This window comes from Centroberyx affinis, unplaced genomic scaffold (genome assembly GCF_046629955.1).
Source record: "Centroberyx affinis isolate AG114_WGS23_722 - 3 ecotype Tasmania unplaced genomic scaffold, CSIRO-AGI_Caff_v1 ptg005052l_1, whole genome shotgun sequence".
Taxonomy (NCBI): Eukaryota; Metazoa; Chordata; class Actinopteri; order Beryciformes; family Berycidae; genus Centroberyx; species Centroberyx affinis.
The window spans coordinates 43,708-71,045 of record NW_027282492.1 but is presented as its reverse complement, the minus strand read 5'-3'; the positions used below and the strand labels follow the sequence as shown (position 1 = coordinate 71,045).

Below are 27,338 nucleotides of genomic sequence, written 5' to 3'. Positions count from 1 at the left end.
TTTACTGTATTGCATTTTCCTAGTGCCTATGGAAGGAAAACAATGGCAATTTCACTGTACTTCACTGTATTTGAGAAAAATTAAAGCTGCACTAGGCAAAAATTTTATCTAAAAATACGCCTGTTTTATCAGCCTAAATCAGAAAGTGGTGCTGCAATAGGGAAGAGCACCCCATCTTCGCTAATTGAGATGCTGTAGATTCTCCTGTAAGTATGGACAGTTCTTCACCCACAGGAAGTGATAAATCAAAACGTAAGAGCAAAATCCAAACTGTCTCCTAAACAGCAGTGAGCAGCGCTGCGTCCAGAGAATTCTGGACTCACCAACTTTAGATATTTTTCCTGTCTCGTCCCTTTGGTTTCCTTTGATAGCAAAGCATCACAGACAGATCACACAGTTGTATAGGGAAATATGAATGTATTGTGTGCAGTTTACTGACATCACATTACAGGACTTCTGGTTATTGATGTTCAAATTTTTCATTATTTTTTTAAATTTTTTTTTACAAAGTATTAAGACTTATTAAGAATTGTTGCAGCTCTGGATGATCTTTCAGTACCTGCAGAAAGTGAATGTTGTCCTCTGTGTCGAGGATCTGCCGTAACTCTGCATCTCTGCGCTGCAGCTCCAGTATCTCCTGCTCCAGACGCTCTACGTAGCCCTCAGCCTGGGACATGGCCGCCTGCATATTGGCCTTTATCATCTGATTGATTTCAGCATGCCAGCGCTCCACCGCCTGGAGCATTTCATGGAAGGTCTTATCACTGTCTGTCTGTGCTCGCTGAGCACAACTCTAAAAAGGAGAGGCGGTTGTCAGGAAAGAGAAGTTTTCGTGCACACGCAAAATGTCTTCACAGCAGTCAAAAGCAAAAGTTGCAGTAGAAGAAGAGGAATATTCACTGACACAAGTGTCACAGTTAATGCTCCCAAATTAGTTTGTTGAATACAATTCACATTTGGCAGCACTAAAACAGTGAGCAAACTTTCCTCACTGGAAAAAACTATCCATCTTAACAAGTCTTTGTTATTGGCCCGGCATTTACATGTGTTGAAGTTGCTAAGAGACTATGACGGCAACATTAGGTTGTTTGATTTAGGTTTTTCATATTGTTTGTTGGACTTAATCTTTTGTTCGTAGCAGGCCAATGAGAAGAATTTCACTTGTTTCCGATACAAATCAACTTTTCCTGAATCAAGTGTCATTTTCTTGATACTGCCCTGTGTGAAGATATTGACACTTCTAGAGAATTCCTGAGAGAAGTGAAAATGTATTGGAAACAAGTAGAATCATCTCTCCCCATTGAGTTTTTTACATTTTTGGAAAAAAAACCATTTTGAGACTGAATATAAGACTAAATAACTTTGGCGTGCTCTTTTTCTAGAGGCAGTTGTTAAATATCTTATGTGTTAACATTGTATGCCCTTTGCCCATATACAAAATATTACATTGTGTCCTAAACAGTTGCAATGTTTTGTTTAATCTTACTTTGAGAACGTCAACATTATGCCTGAGTTCCTGCAGCTCCTTCATCCTCTCTTGAATGATGTGCTGGACCTCAGACTGGGTCACCACCAGGACTTTCTGATGGGGAGAATAGGAAGATAAGAGGACAGGGCTTTTATAGCTGCTGTGAGAAAAAGTTCTTGTCTTTCCAGAAACTCAGAATTTCAAGAATGTATAAAATTTCCCAGAAGCCCATACACTTCTGAAATTGTTCAATGGGGTTTGAATGGCTTTCATGAGCCTTATGGTAATACAAATTATTAAGTGTATAAATAACCATATGAACTTTCAATTCAAGCAGTGGTGGAAGAAGTACTGAGATCTTTTACTTAAGTAAAAGTAGCAATACAACAATGTGAAGATACTCCATTACAAGTAAAAGTCCTGCATTCAAAATCTTACTTAAGTAAAAGTACATAAGTATTGGCAGCAAAATATACTTAGAGTATCAGAATAAACATACTCATTATGCAAACTGTCGCCATTTAGAGAATTATATTTTTCATAAATTATTGGAATATTAATACTGATTTATTGACATACATGTACATGTAAGCAGCATTTTAAAGTTGTCAACGTGAAGCTAATCTTAACAATTTAGCTATACTTTTGGGTAGTCTAATCTATAACAATGCTATTTTATAGTTATTTTATAAAGATGATCAAATGTTTTAAATATAAAATATTGATCTGAAAAGTAACTAGTAACTATAGCTGTGAAATAAATGTAGTGGAGTAAAAAGTACAATATTTCCCTCCAAAATGTAGTAGAGCATAAGTACAAAGTAGCATAAAATGGAAATACTCAAGTAAAGTACAAGTACCTCAAAATTGTACTTAAGTACAGTACTTGAGTAAATGTACTTAGTTACTTTCCACCACTGAATTCAAGACAACAAAGGACAAATAAGAGATTCAAGGTCTTCGCACAGTAGCAATAGTCTCTCAGCAATAACAGCAGCGATATTCTAAGCACGAGCATCGAGACTCACTTGTTTCTCAGTGCGCTCTTCCTCTGCTGAGATGATATTGTGGCCGCGGTGCTCCCTGACCGTGCACAGCACACAGATGCACATCTGGTCGGAGCGACAGAACAGCTCCAGGCCCTTCTCGTGCTGAGGACAGATCTTCCTGTCCAGGTGGCCCGTCTCGTCCACCAGCTTGTGCCTCTTGAAGGTGGACGACTCGTAGTGCGGCTTGACGTGCGTCTCGCAGTAGTAGGCCAGGCACATGAGGCACGACTTGACGGCCTTGTTGCGGCGGCCGACGCAGAAATCGCACAGGGAGTCCCGGTGCAGGTAAGGGAACGGCGTGAGCTCCGGCAGATGGCGCCGCTGCTCCTGCTGGACGTCGGGCAGGTTACGCCTCAGCACGGGCCGCGGCGTGAAGGACGCGCGGCACTGCGGGCAGTTGTACACCCCGATGTGGTCGAACTGGTCCCAGTAGACCTTGATGCACTCCAGGCAATAGGTGTCTCCGCAGGGGATGGTGACCGGGTCTCTCAGTGTGTCCACGCACAGCGGGCAGGAGTAAGCCTCTGGGGGTAGGGGGAAACTAGACTCAGCCATGGTGTTATTTAGAAGAGGCAAATGCGGGAAGGACTTGAGCAATTTTGAGTCATGGGTCTGAATCCCTGATGCTGTGTCAGTATAGGGCCCACAGAGGAACCAAACACTGGTGCTGTGATCCCACAACTCCCTTTCAAACAAGAGCCTGAGTCCTTCTCTACTGGTATTTAAAGGGAAGGCGTTGTTTCTACTGTAAGCAGACAGGTGATGTCTTCCCACAGACCCCATTGTTTCCATCATCTGGGTGAAAGTCTGTAACCATGAAGGAATGTGCTTACCATGCAGGAATTACAGGTATACTCACACACTAAGGGCAACTTGTCAGCAAAACATAAACCCTGTAGCTGGAACATCAGTATTGTAGCGGTCGAATTGTGTGTACTGTTCAGAACTGAGTTCAGCTAACTTTCAATTCAATCAATTGAGGGTTGAATATTCAAGAATTAAAAATCTTTGACATGAGAAGGTTGTAAAATCCCACATATAAAGAACTCATAAACACCAAATGCTCTATCATTAGCAAATGAATTGCAGTTGCTATCTACGTGAAAATCAATCTTGATATCAGTAGCGGTATTTGTGTTTCACATAAACATCTTTAATATTGACAAAACAAGTTTCATCGGGATGCGTAATGTCAACACAGCCTGTTTGCCTATTGAATAACACACAGGACTGAGCACCCAGCTGGTGATTTATTGTTCAGATAGGAGCAAGCCGAATTTCCTACTAGTGTTTTACCTCCCATTTCCTCCTAAAACCCATAGTTATCATGGGTGAGGGATTTACCAATTTGTGTTAACAAGGGGGACAACATTGCCCTTCATAAACCTCAGCGCTCTCTGAACTGAACAGTGAGTTTCATGATGGCTCATGATGTCAAAACAGTCTATCCTGTTTCTCATGTGAACAAAACACAGAGCACAGTGTCAGTATGTGGGTACCCACAGAAACACTGACATAAAGTCAGAAAACAAACAAAACCTTAAGTGCAAGGTCAAAACCATGCAGTACAAGGGGAAATTGATATTTTATCATTTTGAGCTTGATGTAATGTAGCCTATTGAGAAAGTCTGTCATAACTCATTGAGAAATAATGGAGTTAAAGATGAAACTCTAATTACTATATGTTTACATATGTACTAAACAGCGTGTTTACTTTTGCTTTGAGAGATTAAAATGGGATGTAGCATCCGGTATTACACTGCCAAGTTACTTTTCAGTTAGGTTCAGTTCCCTCTCATTTCCCTCAGTTCAGGTTTTTTCTTCAAAATCGTCTTCAGGAAGATTTTTCTTCAAAACTCAAATATTGAAAACAAAGATTGTCCTATTTAACCCACTGAGAAGTAATGGAGTTAAACAACAACAACAACAACAAAAAACCCCTCCATACTATAAGCAAATTAATTGCCATTTTATTTGAATTTTGAATTCACTGAATTAAAAGTGAAATGACCCCAGCAGAGGAGTACATGCTAGGCTTTGGTCTGTAAATATGGAGTCTACAGTATGAGCCAATGAAATAGATAGCAGATATGCCACTAGAGGGCGGGCTTTCTCTTATGAATCTGTAATGAAAACAAAGTTCTTTGAATCACCACCCTGCTGTATGTCTGCAACACCATATGAAATTCATGTGACTTGGTTTTGAAATATATTTTCACAGTACAATATATCATGACTAATCAATGACTAATGTTAATGACTGGCTAATTAACAAATGTGAGATGTTTTGAGTTATTTCACAAACAGCACAAAGATTTACTGAATTATAATCAATCAGTTTTATTTGTAAGTTAAGTTATTTGTAATAAACTTACTATAGTTAGTAAGTTTGCACATACAGTACAAGGAATTTGTCTTGGTGGGTTGCTCACATAGGTAACATTAAACACAGCACAACACACAATTATATAAATCTAAAAATAGGCATTTAGGAAATAGGTATTTTTTTTAGATGTAGTAAATAAAAAATATTATATAAAAATATAAAATAGAAATTCACAATCTGCATATGGTCTCTGTTAGAAGAAAGAAAAAAAAAAGCTGTACACATGATTTAAATGGTATAAACAGGGTATAAATAGATATGTCAGTATGGAGAACTGACTATATGATAGGTACATTAGAGTGCTATTTGACCATTGTACTGCACTAGTGGTGCATACATGATTAACACCATGAATGACGTCACACACTGCAGACTGTACTGCTCTGTACTCCTGCTCTGATGCTCTGTTTGTCTTGTATAAAGCTGTAAGATGGGAAACCAGCTACATTGTCAATGCTCTTTGCCTTTTCGATGGGCTGCTCTCATCTTTGTCCAGACAAGAGGGCTCTTGTGATGAGGAGAGAGAAAGAGACAGGCAGAGAGAGAGAAAGAGAGAGAGACAGAGAGAACAGGAGAGAGCGGGAAAGAGAGGACAAGAGAGAGAGATGGGCGTGGTGAACAGCTGTGGGCTAAGCTATTGAGGCAGAGGGAGGGGAGGGAGAGAGGAGAAAAAGAAAGGGAGGGGTGGGATGGAGAGAATAATAATCTTTATTATACAGCACTTATCTAAAGACAGGGTTTATAAAGTGCTGCACATATGGGAACATATGGAATAAAAATGAATAAAACAAGCGATCAAATGAAATTAAAAGCATGGGAACCAATACAAAGAATCAGACTTAAGATAAATCATAGAAGAAAGTCTATCCAGAGAAGGACAGAGCTAATGAGACACGGCATAGACGCAAGAGGGGCTGGGTGTCCCATGATGTCATGGACTGTGCTGGTCGGTACTCTCTCCCTCCGCCCCTCCCCCCCCTCTGCATCTCTCCTCCGTCCCCTCTGCATCTCTCCATCTCTCTGACATCATCACTGCGAGAAAGCCTGGGAGTGGCAGGGGGAGCAGAAAGCAGGACAAGAAGAAGAAGAAGAAGAAGAAGAAGAAGGAGAGGGAGGAGGAGACGGAGGACGACGTCAAGCAGCTGTACTCACCGCAGGAATCCCCGGTATCTTTGCTGAGCATCCCCCCCCCCCACCTACAGCAGCAGGTACACTCCGCTTTCCTGGTGATTTTTGATGACGCACTGGTGTCTAATAGCGGAGGCAGTCACGTCAGCTAGAGTTACAGTTACTGCTCTACTGTTCAAAAACAGATTTGAAGAATGTGCTGTTTTGTTTTGTCTCCCACAAGCAAGGTCATACAGAAAATGAGACTGAACATGTTAAATCTTAAGTGTGTTTAGAAATATGAAATGATACAGCATACTGACCGTCTTTGCTTAAACAGATGAATTATTATTCTCAACTTATTATTCTCAATAGACAATCATACAGAAATGTGAGCTACCGCCTGGCCTCTTTGGATCATGTTGGTTCTACATGGTGTTTCCTACATTTCATTATGTGTTATTTGTTTTTATGGTTTAATGTCTGTGCTATTGCTGTTAGGTGTTTCTTTATCTTTATCTTTATAAGAATCCTCAGGGACTATAAAATTGAACTGAGCTGATGCCTTATGCATGCACTATATTTAGATACAATTTTCTCTGCTATGTAAAACGATCACATTTTTATGTGATGGCATTACAGAATAATTAAATAATAAAATAATATTATCTGATAATCTATCTGATAATTTTCTAACTTACTCTTACTCTTTCTATCATTATCATTGTTTTTGACATCACTGTGCACTCAGCCTTATTTAATTAAGTTCCTTGTTTCTGTCAGAGTAGCTTGACCAGCGGCAACAATTCAGTGAACGAGAAGTGTGTGTGTGTGTGTGTGTGTGTAACTGAGTGAGTGAGAGAGGGGAAGAGAAAGAGAGCGAGAGAGAGCAGAGCAGCCATTTGTAAATTGAGCTTATTGAATTAAATTGGTCTCAGAAAGCTGCTTGACCAACAGTAACAGATCAGTGATGGATGTGAATGTGTGTATGTGTGTGTGCGTGTGTAAGAGAGAGAGAGAGAGTGAGAATGTTCATTTAGAAAGAGCACCATGGCAGCCATTTCTTGGCAAGAAGACAATCAATCAGCTAATAGAGTCATTATGAATTTGTGTGTGTGCGTGTGTTCTTGTATTTCTATACTTATGAGGAAATGTCCTCACAAGGATAGAAAGATGAACAAAATCCGCTCCTCACATCTTTAAGAGTCTATTAGGACTTGGATTTAGGATTAAGATTAGGATTAAGTTTAGGTTAGGGTAAGGGTTAAGGCATGTAGTGGACAGGGTTAAGGCGAAGGTTACAGGTTGAATGAATGTAGTCACTGAAGGTCCTCACAAGTACAGTAATAAAACGTGTGTGCGTGTACAACAGTGGAAGTCAAAGACATCAAATACAGAAGGATTAGTAAAAGAACACAATTGTATTGCATTGCTGTACATGCCACAACTTGCACCCTGTCTACACCATTGTTGTTTTGAGGCGCTATTTTCAAAAAACATGGTATTGTAAGAAAACAAAGCAGCACTTCATTTATATGAGAAATGATTTGAATGAATTGACTCAATTGTTTTTCAGTTGCAGAACATTTCAGTATTCAGTTGCCACTTAATCTTAACCAAAAAAGTGTGTATATATATGTATGTCCCTTAGCATGGCAGAGGGCTCGGTGTCTGTAGCAGAGGTGGAGACTTCCTTCAAGAAGTTTGCAGTCCATGGCGACACCAAGGCCACAGGGAAGGAGATGAACGGCAAGAACTTTGCGAAGCTCTGCAAGGACTGCCGCGTCATCGATGGGAAGAACGTCACCGCCACAGACATCGACATCGTCTTCAGTAAAGTCAAGTAAGATTTCATTCCAGCCTCCTCCTTCCACACCATAAAATATCCACAATACAGTGAAGAGGAGAGAGTATCTGACAGCATAGAAAAACAGTAAAACCAGAAACTCTTAGTGAAACGAAGTCAGAATGGCCAACTGTTGGAGAGGGCAGTTCAACACCAGTGCCACAAAACTATGTGGAGTCAGTACTCACAGTTTGGTTATTCATTAATTTTAGTCTATAATTGGATAAATTTATGGTTCAGTACAGTAGTAGCCACTGTAGATGTCTCACATTGCATATACGTATACGCATATACATCTTTTCTGCATTTCTTTTTCAAATGATGTAAAACAGCTGAATATGCATACTGGTACACAAAACTCACCTACTTGCCAGATGGTTCCTTGAACCTTCTAATAGTCAAGAGAAAGACAAAATTCAAATGCCTCTCGGGGCATAATGTGGAAGCAGCAGTGCAGCATGCATACATGCCGTAAAAAAGTGATACTTCTAGCAACTTTGACAAAGCATTTGACGGCAATTCTCCGCTAATTGTTTGTCTAATCCAAAGAGGTCTGATGATCACAGTGCTACACACAGCTTAGCCTCTTCCTCAGCTATGAGCAGGGACTGTAGCAAGTATATTGATGCATAGCTTACTTTCCTTGGACATAAGTTGACAATACTGGTGGCCATACCTGTATTTGTGTGTTTCCTCAGGGCAAAGTCAGTTCGTGTAATCACATTTGAGCAGTTCAACCAGGCTTTGGTAGAGTTGGCTCCTAAGCGTTTTAAAGGGAAGGGCCAGGAGGAGGCGCTACAGCAGCTCTATGGTCTTATTGTTGGGAAGGAACCTGCCAACGTGGGAGTCACTGTGAGTATTTGACAAGCCATAAACACAGCCTACTCGCCCTGCTCCAACCTGTGGTCATTTTGTGGTAGCCATTTTGCTTTCCTCCTTGCAAGGATTTTGGTACCAAAGGGAATGCTATTTGGAAGCAGTCGCATTTTACATTACATTTACATGACATTCTTATACAGAGGTCTTCACAATCAGTGCAATAGTAGATTAAAGAGTAACTAAACCCCAAACCCTAATCTGTGGAAAGCCTGACATCTAGTGGTAAAAAGCATGCAACTGAAATTGCCATCTGCTATTGGCTGATCTGTAAAGTACAGCAGGTGGTAACATCACCTGGCACCAAAAATCAGCCATGATCCCTGGACCCTACTTTGAGAAAAACTGTCCTGGTCCTACATTAAATTTTATCTGAGTGAATGAAAGAGTGGGACTTGGCCGCCTGTCTCGTTGTGTCAGCAACATTTTTCACTATAAATTTAGCTTCTATTCCTCACCATTTGTCTCGTTCTTTTTTCATTACTTTTAGAAAGTGGCCAAGGCAGCTGCAGTGGACAGACTGACTGATACCACCAAGTACACCGGATCCCACAAGGAACGGTTTGACGAATCAGGCAAAGGAAAAGGAAAGGTCGGACGCCAGGACCTGCCAGACACCAGCGGCTATGTGGGAGCGTACAAGGGCCAGGGCACCTATGATGACAAAGTGAAAGAGGCATAATCCTGTTGACAGATGAAAACTTTGCATCTCCAATAAGTCCAATTTGGAGGAAATGAGTAAAAATATATTTTCCATTTTTGAAGTTAGAAAAAAAAATTGGATATCATGGACCCAGGAGTCACGGAACTCTGCTGGACCCATGAAGCTCAAGTAAAAACAAAACAGTCATTAAAAGTGGAGTTACAAGGTTTTCACATGTCACCAGTGATGAACCAGATAATAATCCAAAGGTTATGGGAATAAGTATAAGTATTTACCAATAAAGAGTTTTTATTTTTAGATTTTCGAATGGGTCTTAGCATGAAAAAGGGGGAGTATACTGTACATTTAAAGTGATTTCAAAGGGACCAAAACAGAAAAGCCCCAGTGGTAGCGTAACCCGCCTTATAGAACTAACTAACTCTGCTTTGTCCTATAGCTTAACACTGTGCCTTATTGTTCAGGTTGCCGCTAACGTGAATGCTCTGATGTAACGCATCGCTATTTTCAGTCAAATTATCTTAGTGCAGTGGCAGATAATTTCGCTGGTTCCAAGAAATTTCACCACTTAACAAAATTCAAGTCTGCATTTTACGGTTTTTAGGCCTCTATTACTGCCTTTTGCCTGATGAGCACTCTCCCACTTCACATCGGGAACTCCTTCACACTCTTCACTTTCAACTTTCCAATCCCCTGTCCCATCAGTACCCATCAGTATTTATAATTTTGAATTTTTCGGTTGTTTTTGCTTCATAGTTAATCATGTTGATCATTTTGATGCTTATTTTTGAGGATGAAAATGAAAAGCGATGTTGAAAATGATAAAAACTGACGGGTTTCTTGAAATTTATCATTATTATTATTATTATTATTATTATTATTATTATATACAATGACCCAAGGTTTACTTTCTTATTGGCTCAGCAAAGTAGAGAATATAGAAGAATGGATAAAAATCAGTTAAGAGCACTTGAGTTACACTGTATTGATGAAGAGAAACAGTACATAACAACACCATGCCATTATTCTTAATGCTGACACTGCATACAATGTGTCCTTTCAGGCCGTTTTAATAAATAATTAACCAATTGCTGCTTTGTGTAGAATGTCTCTTTCTCCCTGAATGGCAGGCTGAAATATGCATTCAAAGAATGTAAAATATTTAATTAAATAAATAACACAAAATGCACCAACTTCATGTGGTTGTGACGTTTTTTTTTACCCATGTGGACATACATAAAATGTACACACACAAAAACAATCACCTAATTTCTTCAATATTCTTGGGAACTGGCCACACCTACTTGTCAATATCTAATATACAGTTAAAGAGTAACTAAATCCCAAACCCAAATCTGTGTAAAGCCTGACATCTAGTGGTAAAAAGCATGCTACTGACATTGCCATCTGCTATTGGCTGATTTTTGGTGCCAGGTGATGTCACCTTCTATAGAATAAAACAGGTGGAGACCATATCCTGCTGCACAGCAAAGTGGCTATTTACTGTTTGAAGGCTACGGGGTCAATGCCAACCACAAAAAAACAAAACATAACTACTATCAATTAGCAATTCCAATGTAAACTGTATTTTTGTACTGAAGACTTTTGTTCAAATGCTACTTATTTAGGAAATCAGGTCAACATGGACCCTGAGTCTAAAGATGATGATGATGATGATATGTACCCTGAATTGTGGGTATTACAAAGCTGTGGTAAATATAACAAACAGCACACAATGTCTGAAAACAGCCTCATAACACACATATACATTTGAATTGTAATTTTAAACAGAGGGAAACTTTTGCATTTAAAATTGACAGTAATCAGGCTGATATTTGTTTTGAAATAAACCAACACACTGTTCAACTGCTATGTCACAAATGCCAAATACACTGCATAAACATCTAATAGAAGCTGACATAAAGATTGAATCAGTGTTCATGAATATGCCATGAGCTGTCACAATGCTTTAGTTCAGATGTTATGAATATAACTTATTATACTTATTAACTTATTATAAACCAGGATTCGTGCAAAGTGATACAAGATGGGTTATAGTTTCAGATGATCATAACTGTTAAAGCTCAATAGGATCAAACTGAATGAGATCCTACTGAGCTGCATAAGATAATATAACTTTGAAAAACTGTATGTTTTGAAAACAGGAGCTAGATTTAGTCTCAAGTTTAAGTTCTCATATGAATGACACATCAAAGCAGTGATGCCTACAGATTCTGACACAAAATATCCTCCTCTGCCCCGCTGAAATAGACTAGATACAGTTTCACACCATAAAGAGTCGTTGTCCTGTGTAGAAAACAAACAGTTCAGCATGTAACCCCTGTATCTGGACCCACCTTGTAATATGACACTAATGGCATTTATGGTGGATTCATAGGGCTCTTTGTACCGAGCACGTTTGCAGATAGCTTTCTTCTTACCGTATCTCACAATATAGGCCTGGGCTGATATGCATCAACCAGGTTTAGCTTCAATTCTAGAATACAGCTCTAGCTGAAAAGTGTCTTTATTCTTTAGAAAAAGCCCCTTTATGGGAGATCAAGCATGAGGAATGTGGATATGTAGATAGATGGATGGATGGATGATGGATGATGGATGAATTTCATTTTCATGGCGGACAAGTCAGATAAACTGATGAAGGCAGGGGGGCAGAAAACATGTCAATAACGAAAGTGAATTCAATTTTCATATTCATATTCAATAATAGCATGGTCTACCTACAACCTGCATGGATGGATAGGACATTAGAAGTTACACTGGACCTTTTGTTCAAGTTTCAAAGCCATGGCAGCATAAATTCATATTACTGTTATGGTCAGTAGTTTGTGTTTGTACATCAATCAGCAGGAAATATACTGTTAAATTATATATTTTGCTTGCTTTAGGACCATTTCCATTACCTTTCCATTTTCAATCAGGAAATTAATAGAAGCCATCTCAATTTCACTCAAATAGCAGTACTGTTTTTCTGTTTTTTTGCATTTCATGAGTGTGAGATAAGAGCAGCATAGTGTAACTATGACTTATAACCCACTAATCTGGTTATTATGAGACAGGTGAGGTGATACTGATGAACAGTAACAACAGATCTCACCCTTACTAGCGTCCAGTGTCATAGTATGGTGTATCAGCAGCTTTCCCACAATAATCTGGTTATTGTGAATGGTGAGGTGATTGGTGACAAACAGTTCAATGGATCATTCAGCTTCCCCCTCATATGTCTCAAGAGATACTATGAGGGGGATAATCACTCAGAAAGGCAATGGGGAAAAGAGGTAAAAGCCAGCCAGATCTGTGGTGACTATTCAAATATCCTTATACAAAGACAGGTTGGTAGCCACAGCTTTAGACCTGGCTGAGAAAAGATATCCTTCAGTTTATCCCAAATGAGCCAGAGCACCAGCTGAGATCCTCAGGCAGGAAGCTGTTGGTTGCTTCACAGTCTAAAATGAGGCAGGTGGTTCTTTTCTGTAAGAGATGTGAGACTTCGGTATGAGCTGTCTGAGCACATCCAGCAACCTCAGTCAATTTCATAGATTTTTTTCCTACTCAATTTTAAATCAAATAAATAAAAAACCTTTTAAATCATTTTAAAAAATGGTAAAATGGACTGCATTTATATAGCGCTTTTATCCAAAGCGCTTTACAATGCCTACATTCACCCATTCACACACACATTCATACACCGATGGCGGCAAGCTACCACGCAGGGTGCTGGCGCAACCATCGGGAGCAATTTGGGGTTCAGTATCTTGCCCAAGGACACTTCGACATGCGGACTGGAGGAGCCAGGGATCGAACCACCGACCTTATGATTAGTGGACGACCCGCTCTACCTCCTGAGCCACAGCCGCCCCTATAATTATAATTCATATTTCATATTTTTTCCAATTGCTTTTTATTATTTATAATACATCAGTTTACACAGATCTAAAACTTAATCTCTATCTAGGCCAGAAAAAATAAGATGCCTAAATTGTTATTTGGATGCATTAGTGCAGTATCAGTTAATAAGTATCAGACTAATGCATTACTTGAAATGAAAATATGTCAAGTGCTAAGAAATGATGATGGCAGTAATACAGGAAAAATCTGAATGAGCTGAAAAGAGCTTGATTCATTATGGTTAAGAATCTTACATGTAGGTGTTTTTTCTTTTTCTTTTTTTTAATCTTCCTTAACATTTTCAAAGAATTAGACGTCTCGACTAAAAGGAGACAGAAATGGACAAGGAATTACTAATTTCCACAAAGTTTTACAACCTCAAAAGCTTAGGTGACAATGGAACTTTATGGCAACACGGCATGAATGTAATGAGAAACCTTTTGTTTAGTTTTATCTCTTACTGACTGAACATTATTTTGAGATTAAAACAGACATCAGACTAAAAGGGAAAAATAACTGAAAAAATGCTGACAATTCTATTAGGCACTTGAATACACAAGATCAGATAAATTCATGTAATTGAAACTGAAAGTGATACAAGCTCACTTTTTGTGCACACACAATCTGATATTTCTGATTTTTTTGTGCCTGTGTTGAACTTGTCTTTAACACAGGCTGCCCTTGAATAGAAATTCCTGTTTACTCAGTCTACTGCTAGCTTCCACTGTCTGCAGAAGTGAATTGGATGAGATAAACTGATTGATACAATGTTGGGTAATAGATGAGTACATGCAGAGATTACACCTCTTAAATAATACCAGTCTCAATATTTAAATTCAATCCTTCAATCCATTGCAAAAACTTTCAAATGTCAAATGTTTCAAATTTCAAATGTTCTGACCAGGATAGGAGGACAAGACACACACACACACACACACACACACACACACACACACACACACACACACACACACACACACACACACACCATTAGCCTTGACTAATGGAGTGATTAACTATTAATATCATAATTAGGCTGGACACACCTTTCCCTGTTACCTGGAATCATTGTTTTTCTCATTAATTTGTATTATCAAGTACAAGTTTTGTCATTATTGAAAGACTGGATAATGTACTTCAGTTTGACATCACATTCTCCTGTGTAAAGAAGTGAAATAGGACCTAGCCTCTGTTTTAACTATATAGGCAGACTTACAGTAAGCTGAATTTAGTAAACTCTGTTTTAAAAAACAACAGAAATCAACTTACTAAGTGTTTATTATATTACAGACATGTTATTTTCTTTCCCTGTGGCTCCTGTTCTCACTATGACATCACAGTGCAAATGGAACATGGATGATATTGTTCTGGAAGCAATGGGCATAATTTGACCACTACTACTCAGACACACACTGCGATCTGTTCTCTTGGAGTTATTACTTATTACTCAGTTACTTAGTTATTACTAGTTTTCCCAAGCGTTACCATGGCTGATCGAGAGCCAAAGAGCAACTTTTTTCAGTTCCGGAAGGGGGACAAGAAACGGCACCACAGTCTGCACGGCTCTGATAATGTTGCTGATGTAAGTTTGACCTGCTCTTACTAACGTTATGCTCTGACCGTCCTGCTGGTCACATCTCAAAGTCTGCTTTCATAGAAATTTTCCTAGAACAATATTCTCATCTTTTTAGTTTTTGAAATAAACTTGTTCAACTCTGTAATTATGCCATATTATTATGTTTTTTATATTGACATTGTAAGTTATTTCAATAATTGGAATTGGTTTATAACAACTGTAATCAGTGAACACTGTCAGCTGAGTCTTAACTGTTTAAACTGAAAAACTACACGTTGCATTACAGTGTTACATGCAGAGCCACTCAGGACAGGTGGGGTCACCTGACCTCAGTGAGCGGGAGGCTCTGGCTGCCAGAGCAGACAGGATGTGTGCCTGGCAGGAGGCGCGCACCAAGGCTGTTCTGGAGAGGGTGGGACGCTCCTTCCAGCCTGAGCGGCCCCCTTCACCTCGACCCTCAGTCCTCAGGAGGATGCGGAATGCTGTCCTGGCCCCCATGAGGAACCTGGTCCAGAAGAAGTGGTTTCACCCTGCTGAGCCCATCCAGACTGCGACCAGCAGCGGTGAAGCCCGCATCCCTGCTCCTCTTCCCACTGGCTCCGTGAAGGACAACCAGAGGAAGAGGAGCGTCAGGATGTCAGCGGGATGCAGGACCAAGAACCAGGATGTCCACAGAAGTCCCGAAAGGGGCGATGAGGACTTCTGGTCCATGATGGAAGACGAGGCCACGCGCGCTCATCTGAGGCAGGAGGCCTGGAAGGTGGCTGAGCTGATAGCCAGAGACGGGAGGCCCAGCACTGCCAGGACCACCGGCTCTCTGCACAGTTTGGACCGTGTGGACATAGAGACTCCCGCTGAGCTGCGGGGCTATCTGCAGGTCAGGAGCCCCGCTGAGGTGTCCCGCTCTCAGCCGGCTCACGCTCCCACTCCTCCTCCTGCTGCTCCCACAACCAGGAGGAAACTGTCCCGTCCCGGGAGGTTCCTGAGGCTGCCAAAGGCTGCCGGTGGAGCAGGTGAGTCCCTCTATGCACATACTGTTGCTGTGAACTTCTACTGAAGTGAATTCCCACCCTTCCTCTATTATAAATGACTGTTGACTTGATGCTGTAATCCATACATTTCTCCTACTTTTGATTCATACATTCTCCTTAACATGTCTAAGTTGTCAGCTTGCTATGTTTACATAACCTCATTAGCTATATTCATATTTATATTCTATGTTCTTTTCTGTATCCCATTACCATTTGCTGCTGCAGCAAACCAGTTTCCTCAAACAGTTTATTAAAGTTTCGTCTTTAAGTCACAAGATATTATTGCACAGAATCACTGATTTTGTCAGCACAATTCCTCAGGTGGAGAGAAAGAACTAGGTGAAGACAGATGAATGTGATGAATGGGTAGAAAGGTGAGTGATGAGCGTCTTGCTCCTAATCTGAACAGATAAGCAGGCAGCCACTGAGCCAAGGGTCCAAGTACAAGATCAGGATCAAGATCAGGATCAGGATCAGGATCAGGATCAGGATCAGGATCAGGATCAGGTCCAGCAGGTCCAGCAGGTCCAGGTCAGACTCCAGCCCCTGGCCAACCCTGAACGAAGCCTTGAGTTGAGCTTCAAACTGCTCAGCTCAGATGACTGGTGAGGATTTTACTGTAGAGAGTTAGAGAAAGATTAATGGACATACTGTAACCTGCCAGGAGCCAGCAACCTGTTGCACCAGCTGAACCTCCAGTACACTCAATCTTCAGTTCGGGTGTAAAGTCTACACTAAATGTTCTGTTGAAACCAGATTGACACTAAAGCTGTGTCTTTGTTTCATTGCACCATGTAAGGTACATCTTCTAGCAGAGCATTAAGAGACCACTAACCAAATCATTGTCATAGACCGTGATGTCTTCACCTTCTGTGGCCAATAGAGTTCGAGCCAAAATCAGTTTCTCCTGTCCAAATGAACAGCAGTCTAGTTAATGCCAGCTAACTTACTGGGTAGTGAGAGAAAAAGAGGAAATTAACATCACCAAACATCAACAAATAGGTACCTTTTCTAGTACAAAGTATTAGGATTCATTTTGCAGAAGACTATTTCAGTTGTTGCAACTGTTAAATGTTTAATAATGTGTGAACTCAGACTTAGACTAAGACTCAGCATTTACGTTCAAACAAGCCCACATCTGAACTTGAGTTTAACTGCCAGGTTTGCAAAGAACATTTGTGTGGTACTTGAAGTCATGTAAAGTACAATTCAATAATTCTTGTCACTGAAACACAGGGAGAAGAAAATTGATGGCTTGACAACTGTTCAAGCTTTGGCACAGTACCACTCAGCAACACTGGAGGCCAAACTTCATGAAGTGTGTCAGGCCGTCGTTGAGGAGGTATTGTAGCCGTTTGCCTCTTTGGCTCTTTCTTTGCCTCTTTGCCTTTGTGGTTCATTTATTTTTCATTTGCATGTGTGTTAGAAGTCTAGCCATCACCGGTGATCTTCATTGTCGCTCTCCAGGTGAAAAACCTGCGCTCTGCGGTGTCCCGTGTTGCCATGGCGACCCTCGGGGACCTGTTCGTTCACCTCCAGAGGGCCATGGACTGTGAGGCAGAGGAGACGGCCCGCATTCTGCTGCTCAAAGTGGGCCAGTCCAACGCCTTCATCCAGCAGCAGGCCAACCTCGCCCTGGACGCCTTGGTGCACAACTGCAGCCCCAGCAGAGTCATGATCGCTCTGCTGAACGGAGGGCTGAGGTAGAGAGAACAGGCTGCATTCACTTTATCACAATTTATTAAATGAAATGAAACAGCATGAGCTTAGTCACCAGCTTCTGTAAATCTCACACCCCCATGTCTTTGTCCCTCCTCAGCCACCGTAGTGCTGCAGTGAGGGGGAGTGTAGCTCAACACCTCCACCAGCTGGCTGACGTCCTCGGAGCCGCTCGAGTCCTAACAGGCAGGAAGAACTTCACTGAACGCTTCCTGGTTGCGGTCAGCAAAATGTCTCTGGACTCTGCAGCGGAAGTGAGGTGGGATGACTGAACTGTAAAGTTATGCATTTGGGTCACGAGGTTCAGAAATGCATTTTCTTATGATTTGTGGTTTGGGGCTCCACCAGGAAATCATGTTTGTTTAACCTTTTAGGAATCTCAGTTCCACTTATCTGTGCATTGTGCTTACACTCAAAAGACAAACAGTAAATGAGAAGTCAATTTCTCCACAGGCTCCACGGACGAAACATCCTCCAGAAACTTGCGCTCCATAGCAGCTTCCCAAAGCTGTGGGCGAAGACGGTCCCTCAGAAAGACAGAGCTTCCCTGGACACAGTCATCAGGAAGCTGACTGTGAAGTAGAGTGGACTTTCCCTCTGGGTTGGTGGGAGGAGCCAAGACATGTAATGAATTTCTGCAATATACATATGAAATGGAAATATGCAACATTTTTATAACAAGGCTTTCTTTTCCTTGTTGACAGAAATTAACTGTCACCCAACAACCATGGAGGAACCTGACATGTTGATTGTGTAAAAGTATTTTTTTTAATATATTTTATTTTGAGCTTTTTACAATATACAAATGCACAGAGAAAATTTTAAGAAATGTCCCCAGAAATGTCCCAGAATGTCCGCAGAAGTCCCGAAAGGGGCGATGAGGACGACTTCTGGTCCATGATGGAAGACGAGGCCACGCGCGCTCATCTGAGGCAGGAGGCCTGGAAGGTGGTTGAGCTGATAGCCAGAGACGGGAGGCCCAGCACTGCCAGGTCCACCGGCTCTCTGCACAGTTTGGACCGTGTGGACACAGAGACTCCCGCTGAGCTGCGGGGCTATCTGCAGGTCAGGAGCCCTGCTGAGGTGTCCCGCTCTCAGCCGGCTCACACTCCCACTCCTCCTCCTGCTGCTCCCACAGCCAGGAGGAAACTGTCCCGTCCCGGGAGGTTCCTGAGGCTGCCAAAGGCTGCCGGTGGAGCAGGTGAGTCCCTCTATGCACATACAGTTGCTGTGAACTTCTACTGAAGTGAATTCCCACCCTTCCTCTATTATAAATGACTGTTGACTTGATGCTGTAATCCATACATTTCTCCTACTTTTGATTCATACATTCTCCTTAACATGTCTTAGTGTCGGAGTTGTCAGCTTGCTATGTTTACATAACCTCATTAGCTATATTCATATTTATATTCTATGTTCTTTTCTGTATCCCATTACCATTTGCTGCTGCAGCAAACCAATTTCCTCAAACAGTTTATTAAAGTTTCATCTTGTCTTGAAGTCACATGATATTATTGCACAGAATCATTGATTTTGTCAGCACAATTCCTCAGGTAGAGAGAAAGAACTAGGTGAAGATAGATGAATGTGATGAATGGGTAGAAAGGTGAGTGATGAGCATCTTGCTCCTAATCTGAACAGATAAGCAGGCAGCCAAGGGTCCAGGTAGAAGATCAGGATCAGGATCAGGATCAGGATCAGGATCAGGATCAGGATCAGGATCAGGATCAGGATCAGGATCAGGATCAGGTCCAGCAGGTCCAGCAGGTCCAGGTCAGACTCCAGCCCCGGGCCAACCCTGAACGCTCTGCTGAACGGAGGGCTGAGGTAGAGAAGAGAGAATAGGCTGCATTCACAAAGACGGTCCCTCAAAAAGACAGCGCTTTCCTGGACACAGTCATCAGGAAGCTGACTGTGAAGTAGAGTGGACTTTCCCTCTGGGTTGATGGGAGACATGTATTGAATTTCTGCAATATACATATGAAATAGAAATATGCAACATTGTTATAACAAAGCTGTCTTTTCCTTTTTGACAGAAATTAACTGTCACCCAACAACCACGGTTGAACTTGACATGTTGATTGTGTAAAAGTTTTTTTTTTTTTTTATATATTTTATTTTGAGCTTTTTACAATATACAAACGCACAGAGGAAATTTAAGAAAAAAATAAATTGCAAGAACAAAACACAAAGACCTGTATAACATGGATGACTGTTAATCATCCATGCATGCTTGAATAGTCCTTGTCACCAATGTCTGTAGCTGCCAGAACTGAATGTCCACCAGATCCAAAATTGTCCTGAGGTCAGAGGAAATCATACATAACCATGGTCAGAAGATGACCAGTGAATATGCAATAGAAAAATAAATGCAAACTAGATTAGATCAAGATAAACACATTAAATGTACAATGGGGCATACTCATCAGGGCACATATAGACCAACACATACACAAGACCCATACATCAAACACCCCGTCCCCTAATATGATCAATGAAGGGTCCCCAGATCTTCAGAAACCTTGAGTGAGAATTAGATGTGGAGTACCTTATCTCCTCTAAATACAAACAGGAAACCATGTCATTAAGCCATTTCTTGAAGCAAGGAGGGGAGGTTGATTTTCACTCTCTCAAAATAACCCTTTTAGCTATAACCATGTCAAACATGAGAGCCTGTTGGGTCTCGTATGGTAGCTCAAAGGCACTCTCAGAACATCCCATAATGGCAGGAACACAGTCGGGGTTGATCTGCTTACCAGTTATTACACTAAACCATTGAAATACTCCCTCCCAAAATTTCAGCAATTTGGGGCACGACCAAAACAGATGAGTTAATGTCCCATGTCCCGATTTACACTTGTCACATGTGGCTGGAATAGAAGGGTAGATCTTGAACTGTATGAGTTGGAGCCTAGCATTAACAGAGCAACCTTTGATTCTATCTAACCCTTCTTCCCAAAGCTCATCAGATATCTCAGAACCGATTTCCATACTCCATGCCTCCTTGAGATGGTTAGAGGGGGTGGTCACTGTGAAAAGATCGACAAACTGTGACACTAAGTCTTTGGAGGTAGGGGCCTGAGACATAAGGTCGTAAAAGACATGTTGGATAGGCAACGAGTCAAATTGAGCAAGGGACTGCCTTACAAAGTTTCTGGACTGTAGGTAACAGAAGTGACTATGAGGGAGACCAAATTTAGCTTGTAATTGAGTGAACGATGAAAAATGTTTGTCAACATAAAAATCTTTAATTACACATAAGCCCTTCTATGCCCAGGCAGTAAAAACAGCGTCTGTTTGACCTGGTTTAAAATATATGATTGTGGCAAATTGGCGCATATACCGAGGTGTCCGAGAGAGTCAGCACCCCCTTGATTTGCCTGAGAATCCTTATTGAGTTACTCAATATAAAATCATCTTTTAGTTGCTTTAATGATGGATTGACCTTAGAGAATACTACAGCAACAGGGATGACTTAGCCAGTGTAACAGCTCTCTGTGCCTCCAACTCAAGCTACCTTGGAAAGACATTATCCCCCACCCCAGTAGAAGGGGAGGCTAGATGCCAGAATACCATGGCTCTGGCATTACAAGCCCAATAATAATGTTGAAAAGCCGGAAGCCCTAAGCCTCCATCTGTCCTGGGTTTTTGCAAATGAGCTTTGGAGATGCGATGGGACTTGTATGCCCAGATGAACGGCAAGATTATAGATTCCAAGGTCTTAAAAAATGAGGATGTAAGAAAAATGGGTATATTTTGAAAAAGATAAAGAAATTTAGGGAGTACCACCATCTTAATAGAATTCACCCGACCGATCATAGATAATGGTAAAAGCTTCCAATTTTCAATATATTTTCTGAGCTTCATAACCATATCTACGTAATTGAGCTTGAAAAAATGTTTTGGATTCCTGAAAATTTTCAGACCAAGATAGACAAACTAATAAATAGGAACTGGGTGGATTTATCATAGTTGGTTAACACAGCAGACCTGGGACAGGCATAAAGCATTCTAAGTAAAGCCATACATTTTTCACCAAATCCAAAACAGCATTAAGTCTGCAATGTCAGAATTAGTGGCTATGGATCTAGAGGAATATAACTGTGTGTAATATTCCAAAAACCTATCATTTATTTGTTTAGGATCTGTAATCAATTGCCCAGAACTGGAACAGATTTTGTGAATTGCCCTATCAGCCTGCATGTTTATGTTTTAGAAGCTGAGTGTGATATGAATATCAACATAAGCCCTATTTGGATGGGGTTAGTTATGTGCTGTATACATTTGGATGTACAGTTGGGGGAATCGTCGTCATGAGCAGTCGGGAAGGAGGAGATCACTCCAGGAACAGCAGGAGGATGGAGATTTAAATTCATCTGACGTGGCTGAACACCTCAACATTGGAGTTGTTGGTACATGCTCAGAGTAAAATAGATCTGAATGTGGTCGGGGCATGGTTGATGGGCTGGGGATTTGGATGGATGTAATATTCACTTGTATTTACTAATGTATATGTAGGCCTAATCAGTAGAATATGTTAAAAAAAAAAAGTGTAAAAGTATGTATGAAAATGTCCAAGTTTAGTATTATGCTACTTCAGTAAGTGGCAGGTTAATGTAATCAAAAGGCTTCCCAGTTCAAGCTGCAAATGTGAGAGTTGAGTCACTTGTGGTATAAAGAGGCTTTGGATTTGGATTTGGGTTCACATACAGAAAGTGAGGTCTGAAGTTTCTTTTTAAAACAAAATACATGTTAACAAAATACATGCTACAACTTTTAGGGGTATTTCATGCTGAAATATAATGTACTAAATTCAGTCTTCTACTTTTTAGTATTGTACGTCATATGAGGCCTTTTTCCTATGGTAAAGACGGGGATAAAAGCTACGTTGAAGAGGATCATATCCCACCACTGGAGTCTCTGAGGAGGGCAAGAGACCATAAACTAAACTAGGCCTTTCTTTGATCCGGCGTCATCAGTTTCCAAAAGAAGGTCAGGATCGGAGGAATAATGGAGCAGGCAGGGAAAAGCTGTCATATCATAAACAACATACTGAGCGATCTTATCAGCCAACCTGACACCACTGACCTAATAACCCACATATACACACACCGGCTCTACATACACACTGGGGAGATTTTCATATACACTGGGAAGCTTATCAGGGTGGTCCCTGCTGAATCCTGGCCTCAAGTTCACACCTAGCCTGCAGAGCACGGGGCTGGGAGTGTGTATTGGAGGGGAATGAACCTATTCAATGGACAGATTATGCTGCCAGTTGCATGGACACAAAGATCTCTCCACCTATCTCAGAGGTAAACACACCTGTAAATACAGTATAACTGACCTTGAAAGGGAGCATCTCTGGCAGGCTATCAGTCAGCACACTGCTTCCTGGCGTTCAGTTCCTCACTCATTTTTTGTCTTTCAGGATTAGACTCCGTTACTGGTGTTATTAAACGCTGGACTCTAAGCTTTGAAGTGGATGCAGATTGGAGGACAGCTTCCCAGCACTATAACAGTGAGTCAAGTCCCATATGCAAAAAGTACAAGTCAATTCTCATTTTTGTTTTTTGTCACAGCCCATTGTATTAGCAATTACTGTGCTATTAACCAAATTTAAATTGAATGTATTTTAGGATTTTATCTACATCATTGTCTATAATATTTTATTTTGCCACCTGTTCATTGCTGGGATTTTGCCCAAACATAAAGATGGATGGATGGAACACACTCTTTTCAAACCTGATGCACACATATAGTTCACCAGTGTAATTGAGCAGAACTTAATAATTGAACAGAAACTTATCAACTGGTTTGAACATTTTATATCACAGGGAGACCACTCATAACTTTCTTGTAAACTGTCACCCCCTTTTGTCTGATTTCTGATCAACAAAAAAATGCAAGAAATTTCAATACAAATGTATTCGCCAATTGTTACCTGTACTAATGACTTGAATTTAGCCTTTTTTGGTTTTGGCTGGGGAGATAAAAGCATACGGACTTCCAGGTTATTCCTATCTGTAATCTCTTTGATATTATTAAATCAGATTAGAATTGAATAACTGTGAAAAGACATCAGTGATATTTGTAATCACAAGCATTTCTGCCTGCAGACTATCCAGTGTATCCTTGTTTACTGAGATGCGAGCTGTAGTGTGCACGCTGTTTGTCTTGGGGTTGCTGTGGGATGGTGTGAGAGTAGGGTTGCAAAATTCCGGGAATTTTCAAAGTTGGAAACTTTCCATGGGAATTAACGGGAATTTATGGGAATTAACGGGAATTAACGGGAATTTATGGGAATAAACGGGAATAAACAAGGAATTTACTAAATTGAAGGTATGCTCTTAATAGGGAACTTAAATATAGTTGGGGAAAATATATTTTAGCATAATCCTGACTAAAACAACCAGATATCATGCAAGTACAGTTGAATATCTATGCTATTCCTCAATCACATGCACACAGCACACTGCTTACTGCAGGGCTGTTGAGACCACGCCCCCTACATGCAACTCAACATTCATGTTTTTGTTCTTCAATGAAAGAATTGATTGTTCAATAAAATATTTAACACTTGATAAAGTTCTACTTACAAATAAATCTGTTTTAATTGTATTATTTTGGATGGATGTCTGCTTATAACAAAACAAATATTTATGCTTGGATATGATACCTTTCCATTAAATTACCCTCAATTCCCAGTTAATTCCCATAAATTCCCATTAATTCCCATAAATTCCCATAAATTCCCATAATTCCCATGGAAAGTTTCCAATTTGGAATATTTCCAAAATTCCCCAGCTTAACTTCCCATGGAAATTTACCGGAAACTTTCCGGAAATTTACCGGAAATTTTCCACCCCTTTGCAACCCTATGTGAGAGCCCAGATTACCATCACCAGCCTAAAAGAGGCAGCAGGTAAACTTTCATTCTGTTATTCAACTGCTATACACCATCACAAATCAGGTTCTTTAATGAAACTTTTATATTTCAGATATCAGTATCACAGCAAATTCATCTAATGTGTCATTTATATCTCATCACCCACCCATCATTCAGTTTTAACTGCTTTAACATAAACACACCTTTTTACTCTTTTTTTAAAATATTTTTTTAATTTTGATTTTATTCTTTTCATCTCTCGTTTTAATTTTGCTTGTACATAGATCTGTTTCTCCTCCTCAGACAGTAAAACTATTGAAATGTCAGCCAATACACAAAGGCCTTTAAATGTTTTTAAGTGGAGCTGCATATTAAAGCTGCACTAGGCAAGATTTTTATGTAAACATACAATCATCTTAGCACCCTAAATCGCAAATTGGGACAGCAAAAGATAAGAGCAACCCACCCCCTCTGACTGAGACACCTTAAATTTGCCCTAGTTGCCCGATCATTAATTTCCGTTGCTTTGTATGGACTCTAGTGGAAAATCTTCTTGCCGCACAGGAGGTGAGGAATCAAAACTTAACAGTGAAATACAAAATTGTCTCCTAAACAGCAGTGAGAAAGTGCTCCAAGAATGCTCTTCACCACCTCCAGCCCACCAGCCAATTAAGAAGAAGAAATTTAGTTAACTGACGTCACATTACATAATTTCTGGGTAATGAAGTGCTTCAAACTTTTCAAAAATTCAGTTATGTCTTGCTGCCACTTGGGGGCGCCAAAGTGTCAAGATTTAAATATACATTATGTGTATTCAGAAATCTAGAACTATGTATTTATGTATTGGAACATGTATTATGTATTTCTCTATGTACTTATCTGTGTAAGTGGTTTCTACTCAGTTGCTGTGGAGGACCAAGAGTATGCAGGTTTTCACTCCATCGAAGGGGAGCTGCCATGCAAAAAGTGGAACTGTGAGTGTGCATTCAGGCGCCAGCGGAGCTGCTGCTGTGCCAGCCGTCGGCTCTATGAGCTGGAGGATCAAACCTTCACGAGGATGAAGGGCCTGTGGCAGAGTCTGTCCCAGCTGGGTGACAGCCTCCAGGAAATCATAGGTACTTTGGGACCAAGGAGCGAGAATTAAAATCGGTCCATGTTCCTATGACTCTATATCTGTTGACAGTGTTCATTTTGTTGTTGAGGATATTATTTACTTTGCCTCCCATGAAAATTTCCCTGAATATTAAATTTTTCCTTCCCTGTTGGTCTGGCTCCACCTCAGGAGGGGTGCGGGTTGCGTTCACAGCCTCCATGAGTCCCAGAATGCACTGCTTTGGCCCTTTCACCAGCAACGTCCCCATTCCTTACGACGTCATCTCCCTCAACCACGGCCAGGGCTACAACCCTGCCCTTGGTAAGTGCTCACAAGCAGTAACTTCAACACTATACTAGTCACATTTATTTATCAGAATCAGAATCAGAATCAGGTTTATTGCCAAGTAAGTTTTCACAGTACAAGGAATTTGCTTTGGTATGGAGGTGCATACAATAAACATAAACGTGGAGAAAAATAATAAAATAAAATAAAATAAAAATAATAATAATAATAAAATAAAAATATAATAAAATATAATAAGAAATAAAAATATGTACAAATATATATGTGCAATATAACTTTAAAAAAAAAAAAAAAATTTATATAGCACATTTCGTACACAAGGTATCACAATGTGCTAAAAACTAAACTAATATTTAAAAAGAACATGCTATCCCCACTCTTTGACATTCTGTAGATTCACTCTGTTTTCCCAGTGAAATTCTATGTATGGACACTTCAAAACCTTAAAACGAGTGAAAAAAAAAGAGTGAAATACAACTGTCTCCTAAGCAGCAGCAATTGAGAGTTTTGTCCAGAGAAAGCTCGACTCACCAATGATAGATGTTTTGCCTCTTTCGTCCCGTGGTAAACATGAACATGCTTTGTGCAGTTTACTGATGTCACGTTACATGCTTTCAGGGTATTGAAGTTACATTTTTTCAGTTACCTCTTGCCGCCATTTGGAGCCATGAATGTGCAAAGTTACCTAACACAGCTTCAATGATGCGAAACACAAGAGTCTGGTCCCCTTTCTCCAGGCATATTCACAGCTCCCCGTTCCGGCCTGTACTCCCTCTCCTTTTCGGCCTACTCCAAGGTGGGCGGGCCTGGCGACAGGATGTACTACAATTTGCAGCTGATGAGAAATGGGGAGAGGATGGCGTCTACCTGGGAGGACAACAGGGAGGACTCAGAGGACAGCAGCTCCCAGATGGTCCTGCTGCCGCTGCAGACAGGGGGCCAGGTATATGTAGAGCTGCTGGCCAGCAGGCAGCTGTGTGGAGATGTCAACGGCCTAAACACCTTCTCTGGCTACCTCCTCTATTCCACTGATGCCTAATGTGCCTGTCTGATGTGCATACCACAAAGCTCACATGACTGCCTGTTTGCTATTTCTTCTCAAACAGTGAAGCTGAAATGAATGAAGAGAAACACCTAATTTAAAACATGTTAATTGTTCTTACTTAATAATATACTGTATAAGCCAAATAAAAACATTCAATCAATGGCCTGCATTACTTTTTACTAATGATTTAGTCAGTGACTCATGTCTGCAGTCTCAGTGGGTTGTAAATATGAATGAATAGGGATTGACCGATATCTTTTTTTGAAGGCTAATACTGGTACCGATATTCTTGGACTGAAACTGCTGAAAGTTGATATATTTTGCTGATATTCAATATCTTGAAATGTGACCATTTTCATACACCCCCCCCAAAAAAAAAC

The 27,338-nt window shown here is 40.6% G+C and overlaps 3 protein-coding genes across 3 annotated transcripts; 2 read left to right on the top strand and 1 right to left on the bottom strand.

Annotated features, from left to right (window-relative positions):
- Positions 1–51: 51 nt before the first annotated feature.
- Positions 52–3,102, bottom strand: LOC139666533 (E3 ubiquitin-protein ligase TRIM47-like). The gene is made up of 3 exons (XM_071545796.1): positions 2,497–3,102; positions 1,487–1,582; positions 52–793 (listed from the first exon to the last, which is right to left on the bottom strand). The coding sequence occupies exons 1-3, from the start codon at positions 3,070–3,072 to the stop codon at positions 503–505; spliced, it is 963 nt and encodes a 320-aa protein (XP_071401897.1). The 5' UTR covers positions 3,073–3,102; the 3' UTR covers positions 52–502.
- A 4,560-nt stretch (positions 3,103–7,662) lies between these two features.
- Positions 7,663–9,414, top strand: tppp2 (tubulin polymerization-promoting protein family member 2). Its single transcript, XM_071545795.1, has 3 exons — positions 7,663–7,853; positions 8,555–8,708; positions 9,223–9,414. The coding sequence occupies exons 1-3, from the start codon at positions 7,663–7,665 to the stop codon at positions 9,412–9,414; spliced, it is 537 nt and encodes a 178-aa protein (XP_071401896.1).
- Positions 9,415–18,453: 9,039 nt separating this feature from the next.
- Positions 18,454–26,952, top strand: LOC139666531 (complement C1q-like protein 2). Its single transcript, XM_071545794.1, has 5 exons — positions 18,454–18,826; positions 19,267–19,398; positions 25,417–25,629; positions 25,797–25,928; positions 26,651–26,952. Exons 1-5 carry the CDS (start codon positions 18,454–18,456, stop codon positions 26,950–26,952), a joined length of 1,152 nt encoding a protein of 383 aa, XP_071401895.1.
- The last annotated feature ends 386 nt before the right edge of the window (positions 26,953–27,338 follow it).

What these genes read in the sequence shown, in the direction of transcription:
- tppp2 (XM_071545795.1), top strand. Translation starts at nt 7,663, where the DNA reads ATGGCAGAGGGCTCGGTGTCTGTAGCAGAGGTGGAGACTTCCTTCAAG. An exon ending in ATCGTCTTCAGTAAAGTCAA is followed by an intron (nt 7,854 to 8,554) that starts GTAAGATTTCAT and finishes GTGTTTCCTCAG; the next exon opens with GGCAAAGTCAGTTCGTGTAA. An exon ending in CTGCCAACGTGGGAGTCACT is followed by an intron (nt 8,709 to 9,222) that starts GTGAGTATTTGA and finishes CATTACTTTTAG; the next exon opens with AAAGTGGCCAAGGCAGCTGC.
- LOC139666533 (XM_071545796.1), bottom strand. Translation starts at nt 3,072, where the DNA reads ATGGCTGAGTCTAGTTTCCCCCTACCCCCAGAGGCTTACTCCTGCCCG. An exon ending in AAGAGCGCACTGAGAAACAA is followed by an intron (nt 1,583 to 2,496) that starts GTGAGTCTCGAT and finishes TCTCCCCATCAG; the next exon opens with AAAGTCCTGGTGGTGACCCA. An exon ending in ATAATGTTGACGTTCTCAAA is followed by an intron (nt 794 to 1,486) that starts GTAAGATTAAAC and finishes TCTCCTTTTTAG; the next exon opens with AGTTGTGCTCAGCGAGCACA.
- LOC139666531 (XM_071545794.1), top strand. Translation starts at nt 18,454, where the DNA reads ATGTCCCCAGAAATGTCCCAGAATGTCCGCAGAAGTCCCGAAAGGGGC. An exon ending in CAGCCTCCAGGAAATCATAG is followed by an intron (nt 25,630 to 25,796) that starts GTACTTTGGGAC and finishes GCTCCACCTCAG; the next exon opens with GAGGGGTGCGGGTTGCGTTC. An exon ending in GGGCTACAACCCTGCCCTTG is followed by an intron (nt 25,929 to 26,650) that starts GTAAGTGCTCAC and finishes CCCTTTCTCCAG; the next exon opens with GCATATTCACAGCTCCCCGT.